Raw genomic sequence first — 25,007 nt, 5'->3', positions numbered from 1 at the left:
ATAAAAGCAGCTCTAATTTTACACATACAGTGTAAAGGTCTGCTGAAGCAACAGCATTGAGGAAGAGCTGAGAACACATATTTGCTGGACTTCAATCTGTCTGCCAACATGCCCGGGCCATCCATGATCCTAACGACACTCGCTACTTTAGAGGCGCAAAGAAGGAGGAGGGCACAGAGGAGGAGGGCACAGGAGAGGGTATATCGCCCACGCTGAGATCTCTTTGGCATGCCTGCTTCTGAGGTCTTTGGCAACTTCCGTTTTAACCGGGAAGCCATCCTGGAATTAACCCGAATCCTGCAGGATGATCTCACCACCCCAACCCAACGATCCCATGCCCTGCCACCTCTCATCAAAGTAATGGCAACACTGCAGTTTCTTGCCACTGGGTCTTTCCAACGAACATGTGGAGGTCTGGCTGGGATGGCACAGTCCTCCATGAGCAGGTGTGTCCATCAAGTAGTCCCTGCAATACTGAGACGCATGGCCAATCAATTTCAAAAACCCACCCAGGAGGACCAGCGATTGCAAACCATGACGGACTTTTACTACATTGCCCGATTCCCACGGACCATCGGGGCCATTGATTGTACCCATGTGGCACTACAGCCCCCCCATGAGACAGAGCACCTGTTCCGGAATCGGAAGCACTGGCATTCCATAAACGTCCAGGTAATCGTAGATGCCCATGGCCTCATCTGGCACGTCTGTGCAAAATTCCCTGGATCCTGCCATGACAGCTATATATTCCGGCAGACCAAAATCTCCAGAGATTTGGAACTGAACCTGTATGGAGACAGCTGGCTGATTGGTGAGTGACATGGGTGTCAGGTATGACTGCCCCCCCCCATGATGCAGACATCACAAGGGGCACATGCATGACTAACATCCTTCTGTCTTTTCCCTTCCAGGTGACTCTGGATATGCCCTGGGGCCACATATGATGACCCCATTCAGGAACCCCCAAACCCCAGGAGAGAAACGCTACAATGAGGCTCACATACGCACCCGGGCAGTTGTGGAACGTACATTTGGGCTGCTGAAGTCCCGCTTCAGATGCCTGGATAAGTCTGGGGGTACACTGTTGTATTCCCCAGACTTTGTGTGCCAGATCATCGGTGCATGTTGTATTCTGCACAACTTTGCCATGAGAAGGGGACTGGAGATGGACATACGTGCTGACCTGACCCCCGACCCAGGCAATCCCCCCCTAACCCACTCTACCCGGTCTGCTGAGGGCACAGCAGCCAGGAGACGCCTCGCAGAAGGCATTTTTTCACAGTAAACGCACATGAATAATGTCACAATGAGAATGTATCTTTTCACAGTAAACGCACATTAATTATGTCACAATGAGAATGTTTCTTTTCACAGTAAACGCACATGAATAATGTCACAATGAGAATGCATGAATGCACACCACTGTGGTCCCTAGCACAGACACATCACATGCACATCGAATTGGATTAGATCCAAGTACCCCCCCCCCCCCTTTGGTACTTGGGAGCAGTAACGCCACGCCACGGCTCCAATTATGTCATTGTGCATTCATACATCATTCAGGAACCTGGGATCACTTCTCCCTGGTCCTGGGGATCCCTTCTCCACCAAAACTGAGGGTGACACACTTATTTTATCAGGAATGCCACCCCCCCACATTCACACATCATTCACACACATAAACCAAATCATAAGTACAGTATAATAAACAAAATCATAAAAAAAAAAAAAAAAATCAAAAGTACCCCTGGAAATTAATTGCGGCGGCGAGTGCTCCGTCTGGGCTGCCCAAGGGCAGGGGCACGGCCACGGCCAACTGGAGGATCTTCACGGGGGGGGGTGTTAGCAGGGGAGGGAGTATCTTCATGGGGGGGTGGGTGAGCAGGGGAAGAAGGAGCCTCCCCTGGTGGCTGTCCTCCTGCTGGCCTGCCCTCCAAGGCCACTGCTATCCTTGTCAGACATCCAGTGATGGCAGCCGCATTGGCCTGGCCAGCCCGGGTATTGTCCTGGACAGCCCGGGTATTGTCCTGCACAGCCTGGGTCAGGGCAGTCACCTCCTGGGCCACGCCTGTTGTGGCGGTCTTCAGATCCCACAAACATGTGATGACCCCCAAAGAGTTTGTGGCCACATCACCGAGGGACTCCCTCATTGCACCCAGGCTGTGCTCCATCTTGTTAATTGTTTTTTGCATCTCACCCAGAGTGCGGGTCTGCCGGGCATTGTCCTTCTGCAGACTGACCGGCAGACGCTCAAACACCCCCCTGGTCTCCTGGGTCGCCATCCTGCCTGCCCCTGAGGCTTGTGGCTCTGGAGGAGGGGAGAGAGTGACCCTTGTGGGTTGCAGCCTGTTGGGGGAGAAGTGGGAGGGGCTACCCCTGATGGTGGCCTGACTGCTGCCAGCCTCTGGGGTAGCCTCTGGGGTATCCTCAAATGTCAATAGCTCAGAGGCCAGAAGGATTTCCCTGCCAAGCTGCAGATCTTCTTCTTCCACCCCCTCATCCTCCTCCCCCTCATCCTCCTCCCCCTCATCCTCCTCATGAGGGGAGGTTTGGCCACTCCCCTCCCCTGGGGACTCCTCAGCAGCCTCCTGTCCTTGGGGTGGTGCAGCAGCCTGGCCTGATGGCCCAGCATCCTCCTGGGCTGATGGGCCTGCAACCTCCTGGGCTGATGGGCCTGCAAGCTCCTGGTCATCTGTGGAGGACACCAAACAATCACAGGTTTGAGGATCCACACACTTGGCACATCTTCCCTTCCCCCACCCACACATGCTAATCACCAGATAGAAAAACAAATAACTTACCTGGCCCCACAGGAACATCAGAGTCAAAGCCACGCAGGCCCACCACCTGCTCTTGCTGGAAACACCGGGCCACTGCCCATTCCTCCTCAGTCAGCCGGATGGGGCATGGTCCCCCTCCTCCAGTGCCCCTCCTATGGGCAGTGAGCTTTGCCACCTTATTGCGGACCACGCTCCTCAGATCATTAATCTTTTTCTGGATGCCAGCGGGGGTCCTCGTCTCCCCCCCCGCCGCATTTATCTGATCTGTAATTTTTTGGTATATCTTCTTCCTTTGGGCCGGGGAGGTGTTCTGGCTATCAGGCCCATGTAAATATCGCCCATATTGGACGATATACCTGGCAAGGATTTGCTTCTCCACATGGGTAAAATTAAGCTTCCTGCGCTTGGGTGCCATCACAGACACCACTCAGCAACAAGAAACTCACAGGACAAACAAACAAAAATACACACACCACAAACAAACAAAAATACACACCCAACAAACAAACAAAAAGCAAAACACACAAGCAGACAGCTACTACAAAGTCAAAAACAAACACACAAAAACCAAACACAAAATCCAAGCAGAAAAAAAACAAAAAAAAAACACTTAGCAGAAACAATCAAACAAAAAATACACTTATCAGAAACAAACAACAACTACTATCTAATACTCCTCCAAAATGTCTCTATCACACACAACTCACCAACAAACACTGACAAACGTTCAGAGCAGAAGCAACTTGCTCTAGGAAGGGAACACAGGGAAATACTTTTGCAAGGGAAGTGTGTTTGACTGGGGCTATTTACACACAGGGCGATCCTCAAACGAAGTACGCTTGGCCTTTTACCTATCTCACTGATTGCGCCCAGCAAAGTTCTGCACATGCCCAGTGAGCAGCAGATTCGTGCGCGCATGCGCAGTACGGCCGGCCCTTCATTTGCATGGGGTCACGGCTCATTACAATGAAGCACGCCCACTTCCTTCCCACTTGCAATAACCACGCCTTACGCCTCGGAATTTAAGTTACGTAAGCGCATTTTTGTGCGCAAATGCGCTGTGGATACGGCACTTACGAGACCAACTTAGGGCGCCGTAACTTAAATGACATAAGTTTTAAAAAACGTAATTTCCGCCGCTGGCTGTGGATTTGGCCCATACTGTATATACGATTTATAGGCAAAAAAGAGAAGGTTGAGGGATCATCATTAGCATTCAGACCTTATAAAGAATGCAACATTAAATGTAAGGGTGCAATTAGGGCGGCTAAGATAGAACATGAAAGACACATAGCAGAGGAGAGGAAAAAAATCCCAATAAATTCTTTAAGTATGTAAACAGTAAGGGAGGACAGACCATATTGGCCACATAAAGAATGAGGAAGGAAATCTGGTTACAAAGGATGGGGAGATGGCGAAGGTATTGAATTTATTCTTCTGCTCAGTCTTCACGAGGGAATCGGGGGCTTCAGTAACCAAAGATGCAGTGTTTATCCTCATGACACATCACAGGAAGCACCTCCATGGTTAACGGAGGACAGAATTAAAATTAGACTTGGGAAACTTAACATTAGTAAATCACCGGGACCAGATGGCTTGCATCCGAGGGTACTTAGGGAACTCAGTCAAGTAATTGCCAGACCATTGTTCCTAATTTTTACTGACAGTCTACTGACTGGAATGTAACCAGCTGATTGGAGAAAAGCCAATGTAGTATCAATGTTTAAAAAGGGCCCAAAATACATCCCTGGGAATTACAGACCAGTTAGCCTAACATCAATAGTATGCAAGCTCTTGGACGGGATGATAAGGGACTATATACAAGATTTTAGTAATGAAAACCGTATCATTAGCAGTAATCAGCATGGATTCATGAAGAATTATTCTTGCCAAACCAATCTATTAACCTATTGACACAGTTCCCCATAATCGTTTACTGTACAAAATAAGGTGAGTACATGGATTGAAAACAGGCCACAAGGGCGAGTTCAGAGGGTGGAGATAAATGGGAATGGTCAGGGGTGGGGTCCCCCAGGGTTTTGTGCTGGGACCAATCCTATTTAATTTGTTCATAAACAACCTGAAGGATGGAGCAAACAGTTCAACAGGGTGTAAGGATTGTTTTTATTTACTGCCGTGGAATGTTATTTATTGTGTATGGATCGCAGCTGCAGAGGCTTGTCAGGTCTAACCACCAGGTCACTCTCAATTCAGTTTAGAAAGTTTGGGGTTAAATCATCATATCCTCTAACCGATACCAACTTAAACTAGCTTATTACCTCATAAGCTGAAGAGGAAAGAATAATGAGCATACTCTTTTATGTGGACTATTAAACGGATATTGAGATATTGATATTAGTGCATAGACATCCACAATAGATAGAAACTATATTGTTACTTCACATTAGAGTGGATCATAGATATAGGTATAGTCCATTTATATCAAGAGACATATGTAATGTGAGACCACAGAAATCACCAATGTAACTAGTATCAATGTTGGTAGATAATCAGATTAAATATCAAGATACTTGAGGTTCTGCTGAGAGCAGTAGTCCATGGGGATAAGCAACTAGTGACAATACTGAGAGGTAAACAGATTGATTATCAAAGATACTTGCGGTTCTGCTGAGAGCAGTAGTCCATGGGGATTAAGATCCTGTTTGTATAGAGATTGTCAGCAGTGAAGATGTATTAGAAGGATCAGTGGATGTCAGGTAGAAGTCCTCTGAGGTCTGTGCTGTCCAAGCGCTGCTGACTGTAGATGAGGACTGGTCTCTGGAGGTGACTGAGGTGGAGCGTGTAGGCAGGGTGTTCCAAGGTGACGGCAGGTATCCGACAAAATAACGGAACACCCTGCCGTCATCTCTGGGGGTTTAAATAGCCGCGAATTCGCGGGGAAAATTGGAAGAGACGCTGGTCGCACTTCCGCGTTCCAGCGTGGAACGCACATGCCCGCGCACCGGAAGTGACGCGGGTAACCTGCAAAACCAAGCGCAGCTGTCTGAACAGGACAGAACTGGGTCTGTATGAGAGAAGTAGCATCAAAGATGTTACACAGGGAGAACCTCTGGGGGATTCTAGGATGGAAAAGGACCTGGGGGTCCTAGTCAGTAGTGTATTTAGGTCTTGTGCTGCCCTAGGCCTGATTAAACTTGTGCACCCCCTAATTTAAATATGACCCATCCCCTCCTATCAAGGCCATACCCCTTTCTGTTTAAGACCCACCCTGAAATGTTTGAGTGTGGACACTAATTCTTAGGGCCTGGGGGGTCATTGGTTTCCCTTAATTTGCATAGATTTCCACTCAATTCCTGTTTGGCTATGGGGCAGGAAGAGAAGGGAAATCTCTGCAATGGGACAGGGATGGTAAAAAATAAACTGACAGGGGCTATAACCCTCCCTTAAGCTATCCAAAATGAAAAAAAAATGTGTTGCCTGTATTTCTGAAGAGAGCCAGGTGGCTCTGCATTTTCAGTTGACTATTTCTTTATTGCTGTAGAAACTTGAAACCCCCTGCGTGGGAAATTCTGGATGGACGTTTTTCTTTCTTTTAATAAAAGTGGGTCAACAAACCCTTAAAAAGCACAACTGGTGTGGACTCTGCTCACTGGTATGCTCTACCTAGATGCTAAATAACCCCAACATTACACCCTTTAAGATGATGGTAGATCTAAAGGAGATTGTACAAACAAATAAAAACCCTGCGCACACCAATGTAACTAAGTACACCAATAAAGTGCTGAAACTAGAATCTGAGCGTACCACTCTGTTAGGTACCTGGTGGATAGAGCCTGGTTTATGCAGAGGAATGATTCTCTTGCACCTCTGACTTGGGGCCCCTGGTAGAATATACAGGTGGCACAGGAGTGCAGAGTCGCATGAGTGGCAGTAGACATACTTGCTGCTGGGCTGCTGATCCAGTAGTCCGCCAGATGGCAGTGGATTTCTGTGGGAAGGAACAGGCTGGTACTTAGCTGAAGAGCAGGTCCCAGAGGTAGCTGGACAGGTGCTAGCAACTTGGTAGCCAGGGCAGCCATCAGGGCTGGAGCAGAGTTGATAACTGGGGGGTGCTGGCTGCAAATTTAAACCGGGGGGGGGGGGGGGTTTGCCGAAAATGACACTGGCATCTCACTTATCTCTTCCTCCGGCCGCAAACTGAAAGTGACATTTTTCTCCTCTCCTCTCAGCCGCAAGCTAAGAAGGGGGGTAGCCGGGCCCCTGGGAACATTCGGGCCCCTTACAGGTGTAATGCCTGTACCCTCCTGATGGTAGCCCTGTTGGTATAGCTCTGGAGGGGCTGGAACGTAAGCAGAATCAGACAAGCTGGGTCATAAACAGAACAATCAGATCAAGTACAGATGTGGAGGCAGGGGGAATGGTCAAAGAACAAGCTATGGTCGATGCAGGTGGAAAGCAGGAATAGTCAGGAACAAGCCGGGGTCAATAATTCAATAGCAGATGCAGGTAACAGGAAACAGGACAATCGCAGAACGCTTTAGACAAGACAGCACTGATCCAGGGTACTGATCCAGCTTAAATAGCCCATTTGGCGCCCTTAACTGTCACAGAATGCGCCCACACATTTTGCATTCCCACAAAATGCACATGCATTCACTTATGCGCTCACGCGTTAACACGTGCTAACGCATCTCTTCTTCCAGGCATTCATGGAACAGGAATTCTTTTGCGGCTAGTATTCTGCCTTCTGACAGAGCCTTCCTGACACACTCAGGCCTCATGTCCATGGACGTTTTTACAGCCACTTTTCTGAGCGTTTTTTGCAGCTTAACCACTTAAGCCCCGGACCAATATGCTGGCTAAAGACCCAAGGGGTTTTTACAGTTCGGGACTGCGTCGCTTTAACAGACAATTGCGTGGTCGTGCGACGTGGCTCCCAAACAAAATTGCCGTCCTTTTTTCCCCAGAAATAGAGCTTTCTTTTGGTCGTATTTGATCACCTCTGCGGTTTTTATTTTTTGCGCTATAAACAAAAATAGAGCGACAATTTTTAAAAAAATGCAATATTTTTTACTTTTTGCTGTAATAAATATCCCCCAAAAACATATATATAAAAAAAAAATTTCCTCAGTTTAGGCCGATACGTATTCTTCTACCTATTTTTGGTAAAAAAAATAGCAATAATCGTTTATCGGTTGGTTTGCGCAAAATTTATAGCGTTTACAAAATAGGGGATAGTTTTTTTGCATTTTTATTTTTTTTATTTTTTTTTACTAGTAATGGCGGCGATCAGCGATTTTTTTCGTGACTGCGACATTATGGCGGACACTTCGGACAATTTTGACACATTTTTGGGACCATTGTCATTTTCACAGCAAAAAATGCATTTAAATTGCATTCTTTATTGTGAAAATAACAGTTGCAGTTTGGGAGTTAAACACAGGGGGCGCTGTAACATTTAGGGATCACTGTGTATGTGTTTACTAGTGTAGGGGGGTGTGGCTGTAGGACTGACACCATCGATCGAGTCTTCCCTATAAAAGGGATCACTCGATCGATGCGCCGCCACAGTGAAGCACGGGGAAGCCGTGTTTACACATGGCTCTCCCCGTTCTTCAGCTCCGGGGAGCGATCGCGACGGAGCGGCTATAAACAAATAGCCGCGCCGTCGTCCCGGATCGCTCCCCGAGCGGACCCGACCTCCGCATGTACCGGGGGGGGTCCCGATCGGACCCCCCACCCACGTCTAGGCAGGCATGTACAGGTACGTTGATGTGCCTGTCCGTGCCATTCAGCCGACGTAAATGTACATGAGGAGGTCGGGAAGTGGTTAAAAATGTCTCTCCATGTTAGCCTATGGTCTCATGCCCACCATGAAGTTTTTGAGCTGTAAATGGCTGAGCCATTTTTAATCTTGAAGGGAATCTTGAAGGGGAACCCCGCGCAAATTAAAAAAAAAATCGCGTGAGGTTCCCCCACAGGATAGAAGAAAGGTGTGTGTTGGATCCGCGCAGCGGAGAACAAACACAAAACAGCGAGTGGGGATTGCTGGTGGAAAAGAACTGCTGCCCCTACTGATTTACTACCACTAAGTGGAGTAAGAAGAATGAGAAAAAGGGGGGGGGGTGTAGGTATGGTGCTGTTCTGATGAAGAACCAGGGAATAAATGTGATGTTGTACTTTGTTCACTGAGGTTTGCTGTCACATTCACAAGCAGCATTAGCCTAGCACCTATCAATTCCCGACCAAGGGTATAATGAACCAGCAAACACCGGGCCGAGGGTCTAACACACATATACATATTTATTTTTAAAATAAAAAAATTTGTGTTTCATATTATTTTTCAACACTCCACGCTTCATTGTATCACACAATTTTTTTCATGGCTGGGGACAACACCACATTTATTCCCTGGTCCTTCATCAGAACAGCGCCATACCTACACCCCCCCTTTTTCTCCCCCACAGGATGATACCAGACCCTTCGGTCTGGTATGGATTTTAAGGGGAACACCTTAAGAAGAAGGCAGAAGGCAGAAGGCAGAAGGCGACGAGCAAGAGCGGACTGGGCTGGCAGCTGCTAGTAAAAGAGCTGCAAGAACATAGCGGCGGCCAGCCCCGAAGAAGGCACTGGAGAGAGGGAGAAGAACCGGGGAGAGCGGAGAAGACCCCCAAAGTCAGAAGAAGACCCCCGGAGAGCGGAGAAGACCCCCGGAGCTGGCTAATAAATTATTTTAAAAACCTGTGTTGTGTGTTTATTTTATTGACACTTTTCCTCCCGGTGAATGGGTAGGGGTACGATGTACCCCATACTCATTCACGTAGGGTGGGGGGCCGGGATCTGGGGGCCCCCTTATTAAAGCGGGCTTCCAGATTCTGATAAGCCCCCCGCCCGCAGACCCTGACAACCAACGGCCAGGGTTGTCGGGAAGAGACCCTTGGCACAGTGCCCCCCTGCCCCAAAGCACCCATCCCCCCCATGTTGAGGGCATGCGGCCTGGTACGGCTCAGGAGGGGGGGGGATCGCTCGTCCCCACCCCCATTTCTGACCGGCCGGGCGGCGTGTTTGGATAAGGGTCTGGTATGGATTTTAAGGGGAACAATAGCTATGCCGAAAAAACAGCGTGGGGTTCCCCCAAAATCCATACCAGACCCTTATCTGAGCACACCCCCCGGCCGGTCCCGGCCTCCTGAGCCGTACCAGGCCGCATGCCCTCAACATGGGGGGGTGGGTGCTTTGGGGCAGGGGGGGCACTGCGCCAAGGGTCTCTTCCCGACAACCCTGGCCGTTGGTTGTCGGGGTCTGCGGGCGGGGGGCTTATCGGAATCTGGGAGCTACCTTTAATAAGGGGGCCCCCAGATCCCGGCCCCCCACCCTACGTGAATGAGTATGAGGTACATCGTACCCCTACCCATTCACCGGGAGGAAAAGTGTCAATAAAATAAACACACAACACAGGTTTTTAAAATAATTTATTAGCCAGCGCCGGGGGTCTTCTCCACTCTCCGGGGGTGTTCTTCTGACTTCGGGGGTCTTCTCGACTCTCCCCGGTTCTTCTCCCGCTCTCCGGTGCCTTCTTCTGGGCTGACCGCCGATGTCTTCTTGCAGCTCTTTTACTAGCAGATGCCAGCCCGTTCTGCTCTTCCTCGTCGCCTTCTGCCTTCTTCTTCCGATGTTGCCACGACGCTCCCTCCTGCTGTAATGCCGGGTGTGCGGTGCGCGATGATTTATATAGGCCTCTTATGACGTCACAGTCCCAGCATGCTCCGGGTGGTGTTGCATGGCACAGTGGCTGCATTTGAAGGCATGGCACAGTGGCAACAATTGATGGCACAGTGGCGACAATTGATGGCATGGCACAGTGGCTGCATTTGATGGGCACAGTGAGGCTGCAATTGTTTTTTTTTTTCGTTTTTTTGCGCCCCCCAAAAAATTTTGAGCACCAGCCGCCACTGGTAAATCTAAAGGAGATTGTATAATAAGATTCGGTATGGCGAGCTATAGATCTACCAACAACTATGTAGTGTAAGGCCGCGTACACACGGCCGGTCAAAACCGATGGAAACGGACTGAAGGTCCGTTTCATCGGTCCAAACCGATCGTGTGTGGGCCCCATCGGTCAGTTATCCTTCGGTCAAAAATTTTAGAACTTGATTTAAAATTGAAACGATGGACGCCTAACCGATAGGTCAAAACTGACAGTTAGTATGCAAAACCATCGGTTAAAAACCAGCGCATGCTCAGAATCAAGTCGACACATGCTTTGAAGCATTGAACTTCATTTTTCTCAGCACGTCGTTATGTTTTACGTCACCGTCGGTTTTTTAACTGATGGTGTGTAGGCACATCAGACCATCAGTCCGCTTCATCGGTTAACCGATGAGAACGATCCTTCGGACCATTCTCATCGGATGGACCGACCGTGTGTACGCGGCCTTAGGCTCCATTCACACCTCGGCGTATTGTCGCCTGTAGCGCGACACTATTGCAGCCTGCAATACGCTGGAGGGGTGATTTTACATTGTCGGCTATGGAGATGGTTCACATCTCCACGCCGAACGCCGAAACGCCTGAAGCTCAAAACAAGTCCCGGACCTTTTTTTCAGGCGGCTTTCGGCGTTCGGCCATAGCCGACAATGTTGATCACCCCTCCTGTGTATGTTACCGCGGCGTATTTTACCGCGTTTTGTCGCGGCAAATCGCGGGACAAAACGCCGCAATTTGTCACGGCAATTCGCGGTAAAATACGCCGCGTTCAGGTGTGAATGCAGCCTAAGAGTCTGCCTGATTGAATACAGATTGACGGGGTCGTTTAGGACGTTCCTCATGTTAAAGTTTTTGGTAAAGCTACGATGGATTGTACAAAGATTGTATAGTCAGATTGTAATGTGCATGGTGACACTTTACTGTCCCCTTTGATGAACAAAAATCATATCCTGACAACCACTGTACTGGAAAAAAATAATAAGCCATGTTTGTGCCTACAGTGAGGGGGGTTTACTAAAACTGGAGCAGCTTTGCATGGCAACCAATCCGCTTCCAGCTTTTATTTGTAACGCTGAACTGAACAAGCTGAAGACATAAGCTGATTGGCTGCAATACACAGCTGCGCCACTAGTAAACGTTCAGTTTCGTTTTGTAGCTGCAGCCAGCAATGCTGATAGGAAGGTGAGGTGGGCGTCCAGCAGAGGGCAGTGCCGAGCCTCATGTGACGGGAGCTCGCTTGTAAACAAGGAGTCAGCATAGGAGGAGACAGCGCAGAGCGAGGCGGACCGAGAAGGGAGCAGCTCCAGCTGATACTGAGTGATTACAGTTCCCGACAGACAGAGCCCCAGCACAGCCCAGACAGGCCACCCCACACACACCTCTGTCTGTACACATGTACTAGCAGCAAACACATTCAGGGACATTACAGCTCACACAGCTTTGCTTCCTGTTGTCCTAGTCAGTGCAGTCCAGCCACAGCCATGGGTAATGGAATGAACAAGGTATAGTACATGTGCATGGCTTTTCTCTCATTGTCACTACACTATATGCTATGGACGGGGGGCTTGTGATTGGGGGTCATGCTCCCTGTGCTGGGTGTGATTTATCGTACTGATTATGAGCTCTGTGGGTCAGGAAACAGGCAGGTAGTTGGGGACAGGGGATGGAGCTAGTGAGTTTCCTGGTGAGGGATCTGTGTAATCCAGACAGCATGGTGATCTCACAGAGGGGTGTGTCATGTTTTACAGGCATGTTCTACAGATTCTTATTAGGACATGTTCTAGGATGACACTTCTGTATAGAGAATATCGTACATAGATCTCATCCCTACAACTAACATCGCATGGACGCTTTACCATGGGATTATTATTATTAGGACATGTTCTAGGATGACACTTGTGTATAGAGAATGATCAGTACATAGATCTCATGCCTACAACTAACATCGCATGGACGCTTTACCATGGGATTATTATTATTAGGACATGTTCTAGGATGACACTTGTGTATAGAGAATGATCAGTACATAGATCTCATGCCTACAACTAACATCGCATTGACGCTTTACCAAGGGATTATTATTATTATTAGGACATGTTCTAGGTAGGATGACACATCTCCTGTATATAGAATAGCCAGTGATTATACATAGATCCAATCCCTACCACCAACATCGCATGGACGCTTTACCATGGCATTATTATTATTATTATTATTAGGACATGTTCTAGGATGACACTTCTGTATAGAGAATGATCAATGCATAGATCTCATGCCTACAACTAACATCGCATTGACGCTTAACCAAGGGATTATTATTATTATTAGGACATGTTCTAGGTAGGATGACACATTTTCTGTATATAGAATAGCCAGTGATTATACATAGATCCAATACCTACCACGCTTTACCATGGGATTATTATTATTAATAATAATAATAATAATAATAATATCAGGACGTGATCTAGGCTGACACACATCTTCTGTATAGAGAATGACCAGTACATAGATCCAATACCTACCACTAACATCACATGGACGCTTTACCATGGCATTATTATTATTATTAGGACATCTTCTGTATATAGAATGGCCAGTGATTGCAAATAGATCCAATACCTACCACTAACATCACATGGACGCTTTACTATGGGATTATTATTATTATTATTATTAATAATAATATCAGGACGTGATCTAGGCTGACACACATAACTTCTGTATATAGAATGTCCAGTGATTGCAAATAGATCCAATACCTACCACTAACATCACATGGACGCTTTACTATGGGATTATTATTATTATTATTATTATTAATAATAATATCAGGACGTGATCTAGGCTGACACACATAACTTCTGTATAGAGAATGACCAGTGATTGCAAATAGATCTCATCCCTACCACTAACATCACATGGACGCTTTACCATGGGATTATTATTAATAATAATAATCCCATGGTAAAGCATCCATGCGATGTTAGTGGTAGGGATGAGATCTATTTGCAATCACTGGTCATTCTCTATACAGAAGTTATGTGTCAGCCTAGATCACGTCCTGATAATAATAATCCCATGGTAAAGCGTCCATGCGATGTTAGTGGTAGGGATTGGATCTATGTATAATCATTGCCCATTCTATTTACAGAAGATGTGTCATCCTACCTAGAACATGTTCTAATATTATTATTATTATTAGGATGTGTTCTAGGCTTACACATATCTTCTTCTGTATAGAGAATGACCAGTGTTTGCACGCAGATCTCATCCCTACCACTAAAGCCGCGTACACACGATCAGTCCATCCGATGAGAACGGTCTGAAGGACTATTGTCCTAGGTTAACCGATGAAGCTGACTGATGGTCCGTCGCGCCTACACACTATCGGGTTAAAAAAAAAGATCGTGTCAGAACGCGGTGACGTAAAACACAACGACGTGCTGAAAAAAACGAAGTTCAATGCTTCCAAGCATGCGTCGACTTGATTCTAAGCATGCACAGGTTTTTAACCGATGGTTGTGCCTACTAACGATCGGTTTTGACCTAACGGTTAGGAATCCATCGGTTAAATTTAAAGCAAGTTGGCTTTTTTTTTTTAACCGATGGTTAAATAACCTATGGGGCCCACACACGATCGGTTTTGACCAATGAAAATGGTCCATCAGACCGTTGTCCTCTGTTTAACCTATCGTGTGTACGAGGCCTTACATTGCATGGACATTTTACCGTGGGTTAATCATCATCGTCGTCATTATTATTTTTAGTATTATTATTATTGGGACATGTTCTAGGATGGCACATGTCTTCTGTATAGAGAATGACCAGTGATTGCACATAGATCTCATCCCTACCACTAACATCGCATTGGACGTTTTACCATTTGACCATTATTATTATTTTTTATTATAATACAGGATTTATATAGCGCCAACAGTTTTCGCAGAGCTTGACAAAATCCTCATCATCATTATTAATGTTATTATTATTGGGACATGTTCTAGGATGACACATGTTATCTGTACAGAGAATGATCAGTGATTTGTACATAGATCTCATCCCTACCACTACCATCGCATGGACGCTTTACCATGGTATAATAATAATCATCCCATGTCAAAGCCTCCATGAGATTTTACTAATAGGGATGAGATCTATGTGCAATCACTTTTCATTCTCTACATAGAATGTTCTCTTGCAACTGTACAGAAATATGTCAGCCTAATAATAAAAATGATTATAATAAAAGGACTTGTTCTAGGCTGACATATGTCTTTTCTGTAGAGAATGACAAGTGATTTCATACAGATCTCATCACTAAAATCGCATGGATGCTTTGCCATGGCATTATTATTGTTACTGGGACATGTTCTAGGCCAGTGCTGGCGAACCTTGGCACCCCAGATGTTTTGGAACTACATATCCCATGATCCTTAGCTATACTGCAGAGTGCATGAGCATCATGGGAAATGTAGTTCCAAAACATCTGGGGTGCCAAGGTTCGCCATCACTGTTCTAAGCTGACACATGTCTTCTATATAGAGAATGACCAGTGACTGCACATAGATCTCATGCCTACCACTAAAATCGTATGGACGCTTTATCATAGGATTATTATTATTTTTTAGGACTTGTTCTAGGCTGACATGTTTTCTCTATAGAGAGTGATCAGTGATTGTGCAAAGATCCATTCCCTACCACTATAAACTCATGGATGCTCTACTATGGCTGTATGTAGACATGCGGTGGCTGGCGGTAAGTAGAGATGGGCTCATGCGTGTTCGAAATCCCACATGCAGATCCCGCCAGGAAGCAGACACTGCACAAGGCTAAGGATGAGCTCAGGCGTGTTCGCAACTGCATGTGCAGAGCCCGCCAGGAAGTCGACACTGCGGAGCGCTTATCACAAGCAGTGAGATGTTTTCCACGGCTGTAGAGATTGGGAAATGTCTCACTGCCTGTGATTAGCCATGGGCAGTGTCGAGTTCCTGGCGGCTTTGCACGTGCGATTGCGAACACGCCTGAGCTCATCCTTACACACGGCTAATCACAGACCGTGAGACATTTCCCGGTTTGCAACTGCACAGATCAGGAAATGTCTCACTGCATGTGATTAGCCGTGTGCAGTGTTGGCTTCCTGGCGGGATCGGCATGTGAGATTTTGAACGCCCAAATCCATCTCTAACAGTAAAGGATCATTCACACTGACCAAAGCAGTCAGTTGAGCCGTGGTTTTTACGGCCTCGTTGGCCGTCCACTTAAACACATCAATGCAGCCACCCAGGGCTATAAAATTTAAATGGCTTGTTGCATTCGGCAAGTGGTACCACCACAGAACACGGCTCGTTTCTGGCGCAGTGGGTCGGCATTTTGAGGGCCAAAGCGGATGGTGATATGTTGCCTCTTTATTTGCTATAAAACGCCCATTGCAGATCGATTTTCAGAGGGGCAGAAGTATAGCCACATGTATGAACCAGCTTTAGGCTGGGTTCACACTATTGCGAATTGCATGTGGATTTGTTCGCATAGCAGGAGATTGTGGTCGGCTCTCATATTGCCGGAGCCGCTCCGGTGTGAATTACACAGGACACCTGTGCGTATTTTGGTCCGTTATAGGTCAGAATTCATCCCAAGATTCGAGCTGAAATCAGACCTAAAACGTGAATAGCGATGCAGCAGAACCTTGCTGTGAGCCTCTGCGATCTCCAGTATGAACCCAGCCTTGTAGCTGATGTCAGATGGGCAATTCTGCCGCTAGAGACGAATAAGATCCCTAATAAGGCTGCCTAAGTGTCCCTATAGAATTGCTCAATTTATCTGTCACTGATCTCAATTGCTAGCGATGGGAGTCCTATCTAGTTTCAGAGGAAGCCATTTCAAAGCAACAAAACAGGCCGCCTCTTAGCGATCCTGCTGCAGGTGATTTGGAATTGCCAGCAACAGGAGCGAGTTTGACATCAGCGTGAAAAAAAAGGCAGTTATCATACGCAGTGCTTTAGCAAGTTAAATGTAATCCAGGGTTTACATCTACATTTAGGCCTCATGCGCACACACTTTTGAGTTTAAAAATAGTGTGTGGCGTTTTTCTCTGCCCGGGGACCACAGGTGGTGCATACAGCTGGCCTTAGAATTGAATGTCTGTGCGCGGTTGTACTTGTATGATATGTTCCCCAAATGCAGAATGTCGGCATTCAGGGAGACCTCATATGCGCATGCGCGTTCATACCGATGCACAAAAGCGTTGCCATATATTTGAACACAGCCATTCATTTTTATGGCTAGATGAACTTGCCACCTATGACTCCCTGGGCAGAAAAAAAAATGCCTGAATGGTAGACATACATTTTCAGCTAAAGTGTTGTGAAAAGTGAATGGTTTTAGTCCTTCTTTTTTTTTTTTCATGGAAAAGATTTATAAACCATATAAAATGTTTAACAATCGCATGTAACTTTTATAGGGTGGTGGCTTGGTGTAGGAACAGAGGTAGATCTCCTTTGGCTAATTTTCCTTGGTCATGTGATCTGTGGAGTTGCATGACGCAGAGCAGCGGCCTATCATTGAGAAATATCTTGCAGCTCCTCTATGCTTTACATCATGGGTGCCCAACCAGTGGCCCGGGGGCCACATATGGCCCGCGGAGCCCTCTGATGTGGCCCGCGATCTCCTGCTCTGGAATGGAATATAATACTGTTATTAAAGGTTAGTTTATTACTAAAATCACAGTGTATATATGGGCATATCTGTTCTACAGTGGTTACTGGGCTGCTTTCAAACGAATCCGCAGATGCAGAGCAGTTTACCTGCGGGTTACCTGCACTGAATCATAGACTTCTGTAATTACCTGTGAGTTTGGTGAGTTTTCTGAAAGTGCACCAAACCTGTGAAATATAATAGAAGTCTACTGCAAAGTACAGGGAAGCCAAAAGGTACACTGCATTGCACCTGTGGTGCGGGTAAACCGCAGCGCATCAGTGTGAAAGCAGCTTTGGACCCCTTTGACATGGTCAGTCTGATCAATTGGACCCTCCATTTACCTCTAAGGAGTGCCAGACATAATCCGACTTGTGTTCTACCTCCAATACGATCTGCTAAAAAGTATTGTGGGCAGTGCATATGCAGAGCAGACACGGACATGCCATCCACTCGCTCCGCTCATTGTGGCCCGCGACCAGTTAAGTGACCCTCGCTCTTCAAAAGGTTGGGCACCCCTGCTTTTACATGGTCTGCTTAAAGCTCAACTCCAGACAATTTTTAAAATTGAATGTTGGATAAAATGAGAGCGTTACATTTTATGCCAGGTTTCATTTTTGTCTGTGACCCCACTGGGGAGATTTTTCTCCTTTCCTGTTATGCCTGTACAAGGGGTGCAGTCACCACCCAGAGACGAGGGCATTAACAGAAAAATCAAAGGTTCTAACCTTTCCCTCTCCTGATAAAACATAGTTGTCCCCATTTCTGTCCTTAAGCCCTGGTTCACGCTGGTGCGTTGACATGTCAAATCTGCAGCATTTGCCGCAATGGCACCGCCCTAACCGTTTCTGTACTACTTTTTGCGATTTCAGCCAGTGATTTACATTGACATCTGTACAGAAACGATTTACATTGTTAGGCTGCATTCACACTATTACGCGGCGTATTTTGCCGCGATTTGTAAACTTTTTTTTTTTTTTTTTTTTTTTTACAAATCATTTTACATTGATGTCTATGCCGAACGCCGAAAGCCGCCTGAAAAAAAGGGTCCGGGACTTGTTTTCAGGCGGCAGGCGTTTCGGCGTGAGATGTGAACCATCTCATAGACATCAATGTAAATTCGTCCCTCCAGCGGCACGAGCGTTGCGCTTCAGGCGTATATACGCCTAGGTGTGAATGGGCACTTATTCTGGCACAGATGGAGTGTGCTGGGAATGCACACTGAGCTGCCGGCTAGCAGGTATGTGTTTGTTGTTGCAGAAGAGACATGCAACAACGAAGAACTGCCTGCTCAGGCCTCATGTGCACAGCTGCTGGTAAACGGACGTTTAGGAGAAGTTTGGCATTTTTTTTTTCAGCTGCCCCTGAACTTTACCCTATGTTATTTTATCAGTACATGTACACAGGGTCATTTCCAGGCAGTTGAGTTTAGAAGCATTTTTTGGAAAGCAAAAAATGCGTTCAGGACGGATGTTCAAAGGCATTTGAAACGCCAAATGCCTGTAAACTCGTTAACTCGCGGTTAGCTAGGTTTTATTTACAGGCGTTTTTTAATGGAGATAAATTTTGCACTGTTTGAAAAAATAAAAATTGTGGCTAAAAGCGGCGTGTAAACATGGCAAAGCTCACGGTTTTTATACGTCAGTTACTATCTGTCAAGTTAAATCATTCAGGAGAGGTTTCAAAACGCCCCGCGTACATCAAGCCTAATACTTAGGCCCCGTTCCCACAGGGCGGTTTAATCTGGTCCCTGTGCGTGCGCCACCCCCATGTCAACAGAACAGTCCCATGGCTGTCAGTTGGGATGCAGCAGATGCACAGACACAGCCACTGCTCCAAATGTAGACTCCAATGAAAAAAGGTGCATCTAGGAGGCACTGGGACTTTAATATGTGTTTAAAGGGGTTGTAAAGGTATTTTTTTTGTTCCTAAATGGCTTCCTTTACCCTTGTAACTACACACAGTAATGCAAGGCTTTCTCCCTTGTGTGGAGTGTCGTGCTCGCCCCCTCCCTTGGATTACAGGAGAGTCAGGACGCCCACTAACAAACAGCTCCTTTCTCTATCTGCAACATAGAGAGCGCTCAGATATGACTTGAGTCGCACTGAATTGCATGATAATGGAAATCGCATTGTATTCAATGGTGCCCGTTCACATCAATGCGACTCGGCAAAGAGCGATTTTTGGAAAATGTCCCTGTCCTACTTTGGTGCGATTCCAGCAGGATTTTGGCACCATAGAATATAGAAACCATCTCAAAATTCCACTACATAATTGCGCTGAATATCAGATCACAGCAGTGTGAACCTAAGTCTGCTGCAGGTGGAGATACTCTCGGCTAAAAAGGAGAATGTACGATGACCTGATTTGCCCTAAATGACCAGCTTCACATAGAAGTTTTTGGCAGTGTTAATTTTGTTGACTAAAACATTTTAGTCTACTAACTTAATACCATTTTAGTCGACTAAAACAATTGAGATTAATAAAATACGACTAAAACTAAAATGGTATTTTAGTCAAAAGACTAAAATACGACTAAAACTAAAATGGTATTTTAGTCAAAAGACTAAAATGGGACTAAAACTAAAATGGCATTTTAGTCAAAGGACTAATCCCTGTACACACAATCGGAATTTCCGATGAAAAAAATCAGACGGATTTTTTTGTGTGGGCCCCATCAGACTTTTTTCGTCGGTGTTTAGAAATAGAACATGTTTTAGGATTTTTTTTCCCCATCGAAAAAAAATAAATATCGGAAATTCTGATCGTCTATGTGGAACTCCGACGGGGAAAAAAACATGCATGCTCGGAATCAAGTTGACGTATGCTAGGAAGCATTGAACTTAATTTTTCTCGGCTCGTCGTAGTGTTTTACATTTTGGACGGGCGGAATTTGGTCTGACAGTGTGTATGCAAGACAGCTTGAACGGAATTCCGACAGAAAATTCCATCGGATTTTATCCCATCGGAAATTCCGATTGTGTGTACTGGGCATTAGAGTAAAACTAAATTTATTAGCCCAACTGGTAACGTACTTACCTGCAGCCCTGATCCAGTGAGGTTCCCTGTGTGGCTATGCCCTACACTGTACAGCCTTCACAAAGAAAACCTCCGTCTGTCTTCTCTTCTGGTCACGTTTATTCCTATGGGACAAGCCATATTCTGCAGGACTACTGTAGGCCACCAAGAGTAAATTACAGCAAGTTACTTCATGCCGTCTATGTCCTGTTTGGGAGATTTCAGCTTTAAGTGTTATTAACCACTTCAGCCCCGGAAGGTTTTACCCCCTTCCTGACCAGAGCACTTTTTACAATTTGGCACTGCGTCACTTTAACTGGTTATTTGTCCGGTCATGTAATGCTGTACCCAAACAAAATTTGTGTCCTTTTTTTTTTTTTTTCCAAAAATAGAGCTTACTTTTGGTGTTATTTGATCACCTCCTGCGGTTTTTATGTTTTGCGCTATAAATAAAAAAGAGCAAAAATTTTTGAAAAAATAACTATTTGTTACTTTTTTCTATAATACATACAAATTTCTTCATCAGTTTAGGCCAATATATATTGTACATGCTTTTGGTATACCAAAAAAAATAATAATGCATTGGTTTGCACAAAAGTTAAAGCCTCTACAAACTATGGGAAAGATTTATGTCAATTTTATTTTTATTTTTTTACTAGTAATGACGGTCAACTGTGATTTTTAGCGGTATTGCGACAGACAGATCGGACACTTTGACACATTTTTGGAAACGTTGACATTCACACAGCGATCAGTGCTATAAAAGTGCACTGATTAGGCCCCTTTCACATGTGCGGACCGTATGTCCCAGGGCTCAAGTCCTGCGGGAACGTGTGGGAACGGCGTCCCTGCACTTTTTTCACAGTGCCGAGCTGCCTAAGCCAATCCTTCACTAAGCGGCGATGCCCAGCTCGAGTCACTGTCAGGGGCAGGCGAACCTTAGTAATCCTTTACTAACTTGCTTAAGTTCTTTCTAAATCCCGCGATAACACGCGGCAGACCTCCGCAATGTCTCCTGGGAACAATGACAAAAGCTCCCAGGAGACATTGCGGCATCGAGGTAGTGACAGAATACCCGCACACTACCCGATGAATTCATATACAGGAAGCGGCCAGTAACAAAGGATTACTAAGGTACAGTGGATAGAAAAAACATGCGGTTTTTAGTAATTATGCATATGAGCGTATCAATTTTTTTTTTTTTTTGTGGGGGAGTGGATCTTGGGTGGGAGTTCCCACACTTTTTTCCCCAGGACTTGACCCCTGGTATGTCCACATTTTCATCCATCCGTTGCGGATGCAACCGGGACATACATTGGTCCCTATGTGATTGCGGGTGTCAGCGGATGACCATCCGCTGATACCCGTAATCGCCCACCTCCGCAAAGCTCCGATTTTTCGGACGGAAGAAAATCCTATTTTTCTTCCGTCTGGCAGATTGGTATCGGGTGAACACGGACATACTGTCCGTGTTCATCCGATTTCCACCCCTCACCCACCCATAGGGGAGAGCGGAGGAAAGACAGGGCGGTCCCTGCACAGTGTGCGGGGACCGCCCTGTCAGCCGACGGCTCAGCGGGGATTTTACAGAGGATCCCCGCTGAGCAAAGCGGACACACGGAGGCGGATCATTACCCGTGGGAAAGGGCCCTTACTGTGTAAATGTCACTGGTAGGAAAGGGGTCCACACTAGGGGGTGATCAAGGGGTTAAATGTGTGTTCCTTTTTTTTTTTTTGTTCTCTTTATTGGTTTTCTTCATCTTATAAAAAAAACAGGTTACATCCATATTAATCCATATAATTAAAATCTCTTATTTCATATATATCTTAACCTTTTCACTTTACCCTATTGATTATATTTTCAGTCGGGAACTGGTTAGTCTTGTTTTGTTTTTGTTTTTTTTGGGTTAAAAATAACAAACGTCATACTTATCTGCTATGTATAATGGTTTTGCACAGAGCAGCCCAGATCCTCCTCTTCTTGCCAGCTCTCCTGGCCCCTCCTATATTGTGTGTGTATGTGTATATATGTGTGTGTGTGTGTGTGTGTGTGTGTGTGTGTGTGTATGTATGTATGTGTATATGTATGTGTGTGTGTATATATATATATATATATATATATATATATATATATATATATATATATATATATATATATATATATATATATATATATAAAAATATACTGGGCTTTGTGTGGGTATTATACCAGTTATTGTACACCTATGCTTGGGTTTGTGTGGGCATTATAACACCTATTGTATACCTGTACGGGACTGCGTGTGTGTATTATAACATATTGTTGTTTTTCTGTACATGGTCTAGTTAAGGTTATATAAAGCGTCTATGACCTTGATAAGTCTTTGGGCCTGTTCATTGTGTGTGTGTGTGAGTGCTGCTGTCATATCCTTTTGCTGATTCCAGGTTTAAAACTGCTAGTTCAGGTCAGGACAATCCTCGCATCAGATTTATTCTTGTGGACTTGGCTGGATATTTGTTTGGTGCAGGTCATTTATTGACAAAGAACTACATATACCAGCCATCCTCGAGACAGAACATGATTACAAGGCATAAAACAGTATATGGCAGCAGCAAACCTAAACATCATAAACTTTTACTGAAATTGGCAAGGGAAGATTTATCAGTTAATTGCAAGTAGGTGACCATACTCCAGTGTGACATACGGTAGTACCGTGGATTGCGAGCATAATTTGTTCCAGTAACATGCTTGTAATCCAAAGCCCTTGTATATCAAAGCAAGTTTCCCCATAGGAATCAATGGAAACTCAGATACAGTGGAACCTCGGATTGCGAGTTACGCAGATAACGAGCGCTTCGCAATACAAGCAATTTTTTTTTTTTTTAAATCTTGACTCGGTTTGCGAGTGTTGGGGGGGCCCCCCCACCTCTGGCCACATGCGGTATTGCATGCCATAGAAGTCAATGTGGAACAAATTATTTGTGTTTCCATTGATTTCTCCTTGAACGGATTATGCTCCTAATCCAAGGTTCCACTGTAATTTGTTCCATTGTCACTTTTAGTGTATGCAGTACCGCATGTGACTAGAGTTGGGGGGGCGCCGGAACCACACGGAGTGTTTCCGAGCGTCACCGTCGCCCCAGCATCTCTGGCCACATGCGGTACTGCACACCCCAAATACTTGAATTCTGCACGGCTTGAAGACAACGTTCACAAATCGAGTCGGGATAAAAAAAAAAAAAAGAAACCGGCTCGTAAGCCGCGGTACTCGCATTCCGAGGTTTTACTGTATATACGGAAAATTGGCTTAAACCTGTGACCCTCTTGGGCCTGCTGGTAATGAGCTGTTGGTATTTTGCTGCTTTGTCGTCAGACTGACCACAAATATATTCATCATTGTGAGAAAAAAGACATGCACATTTCACACACATTGGTTTGTACTTGATGCAATGCTGTATCCTGGCCTAGGGCAACAAGGCCCAGGCCTAGGGCAACAAGGCCCAGGCCTAGGGCAACAAGGCCCAGGCCTAGGGCAACAAGACCCAGGCCTAGGGCAGCACTTTGCAGGGGGGAAGCACGGAAAGAGTCACCACTGGCTTGTGCTACACTTCATGGGACGGACTGAGCTGAGGGGCAAATTAGTCTAGCGCCCCCATAAAGTAGCCGCACTGCTTCCGGTATGCGGGCAGTTGGCATTCTGTAACTGTGGGGGGAGGGAGGGTGCTGCTTCTAATTTTGATTGTCCTATCATCCTGGACCACAAACTTCCTCACTGTGCTTTGTTTTCTCCTATACCATTGGCATGGTTATATCTTCTTAGTCCTCTCCATAAAATGATCAGAAATTTGTCCTTAAAGTAGAACTATAAGCAACACTTTTTTTTATTCTATTTTGGATAGAGTAAGCGAGGGTTATAGCCCCTGTCGGTTTATTTTTTACCATCCCTGTCCCATTGCAGAGATTTCCCTTCACTTCCTGCCCCATATCCAAACAGGAAGTAAGAGGAAATCTATACAAATTAAGGGAATCCATTGTGCCCGTCTCCCAGAACTAGTGTCCCCACTCAAATTTCAGGGCGGGTCTTAAACAGCAAGGGGTGTGGCCTTAACAGGAAGGGGTGGGTCATATTTAAATTGGGGGTGCACAAGTTTAGTCAGGCCTAGGGCAGCACAAACCTTAAATACACTACTGCTCTGATTCCACCATGTATTCATACCTATTAACTGCCCTTTTCATCTCCCTCTTGACTTACACACCTGAAGAACCTCCATTTCAAAGCTTGTGCCTTTTTTAAATAGTATAGTGCTCATAGAGCAGCAATTACATGGACATAATGATGAATTTAGTGAGGTCAGAACACCCAGTAATGGTGAAAGAAAATTACTGATTGGGGAGTAAACAACTCACTGCATCCACAGAAGAAATGGCTTTCTGTTAAATCAATCTTGGGGGGGAAAAAAAGCTTTTACAGCTATTATACTATTACATAGTTGGAAGTCTGTGTCACAAAGTTTCAGCCCAAATTTTGACATATTTTCTAGTTTTGTAAGTGAGAAAAGGTGAAACTGGAAAGCACCTGAAATACTAGA

The 25,007-nt window shown here is 45.6% G+C and overlaps 1 protein-coding gene across 1 annotated transcript in view; it reads left to right on the top strand.

Moving 5' to 3' along the window:
• Window positions 1-11,963: 11,963 nt before the first annotated feature.
• Window positions 11,964-25,007, top strand: part of DUSP22 (dual specificity phosphatase 22) — a 146,684-nt gene continuing 133,640 nt past the window's right edge. The window contains exon 1 of the mRNA XM_040353636.1: window positions 11,964-12,229. Within this exon, the coding sequence (XP_040209570.1) occupies window positions 12,209-12,229 (21 nt within the window). The 5' untranslated portion in view covers window positions 11,964-12,208. The remainder of the gene's footprint in view (window positions 12,230-25,007) is intronic.

Source organism: Rana temporaria, chromosome 5 (genome assembly GCF_905171775.1).
Source record: "Rana temporaria chromosome 5, aRanTem1.1, whole genome shotgun sequence".
Taxonomy (NCBI): domain Eukaryota; kingdom Metazoa; phylum Chordata; class Amphibia; order Anura; family Ranidae; genus Rana; species Rana temporaria.
This window is presented reverse-complemented; position numbering and strand designations above follow the sequence as displayed.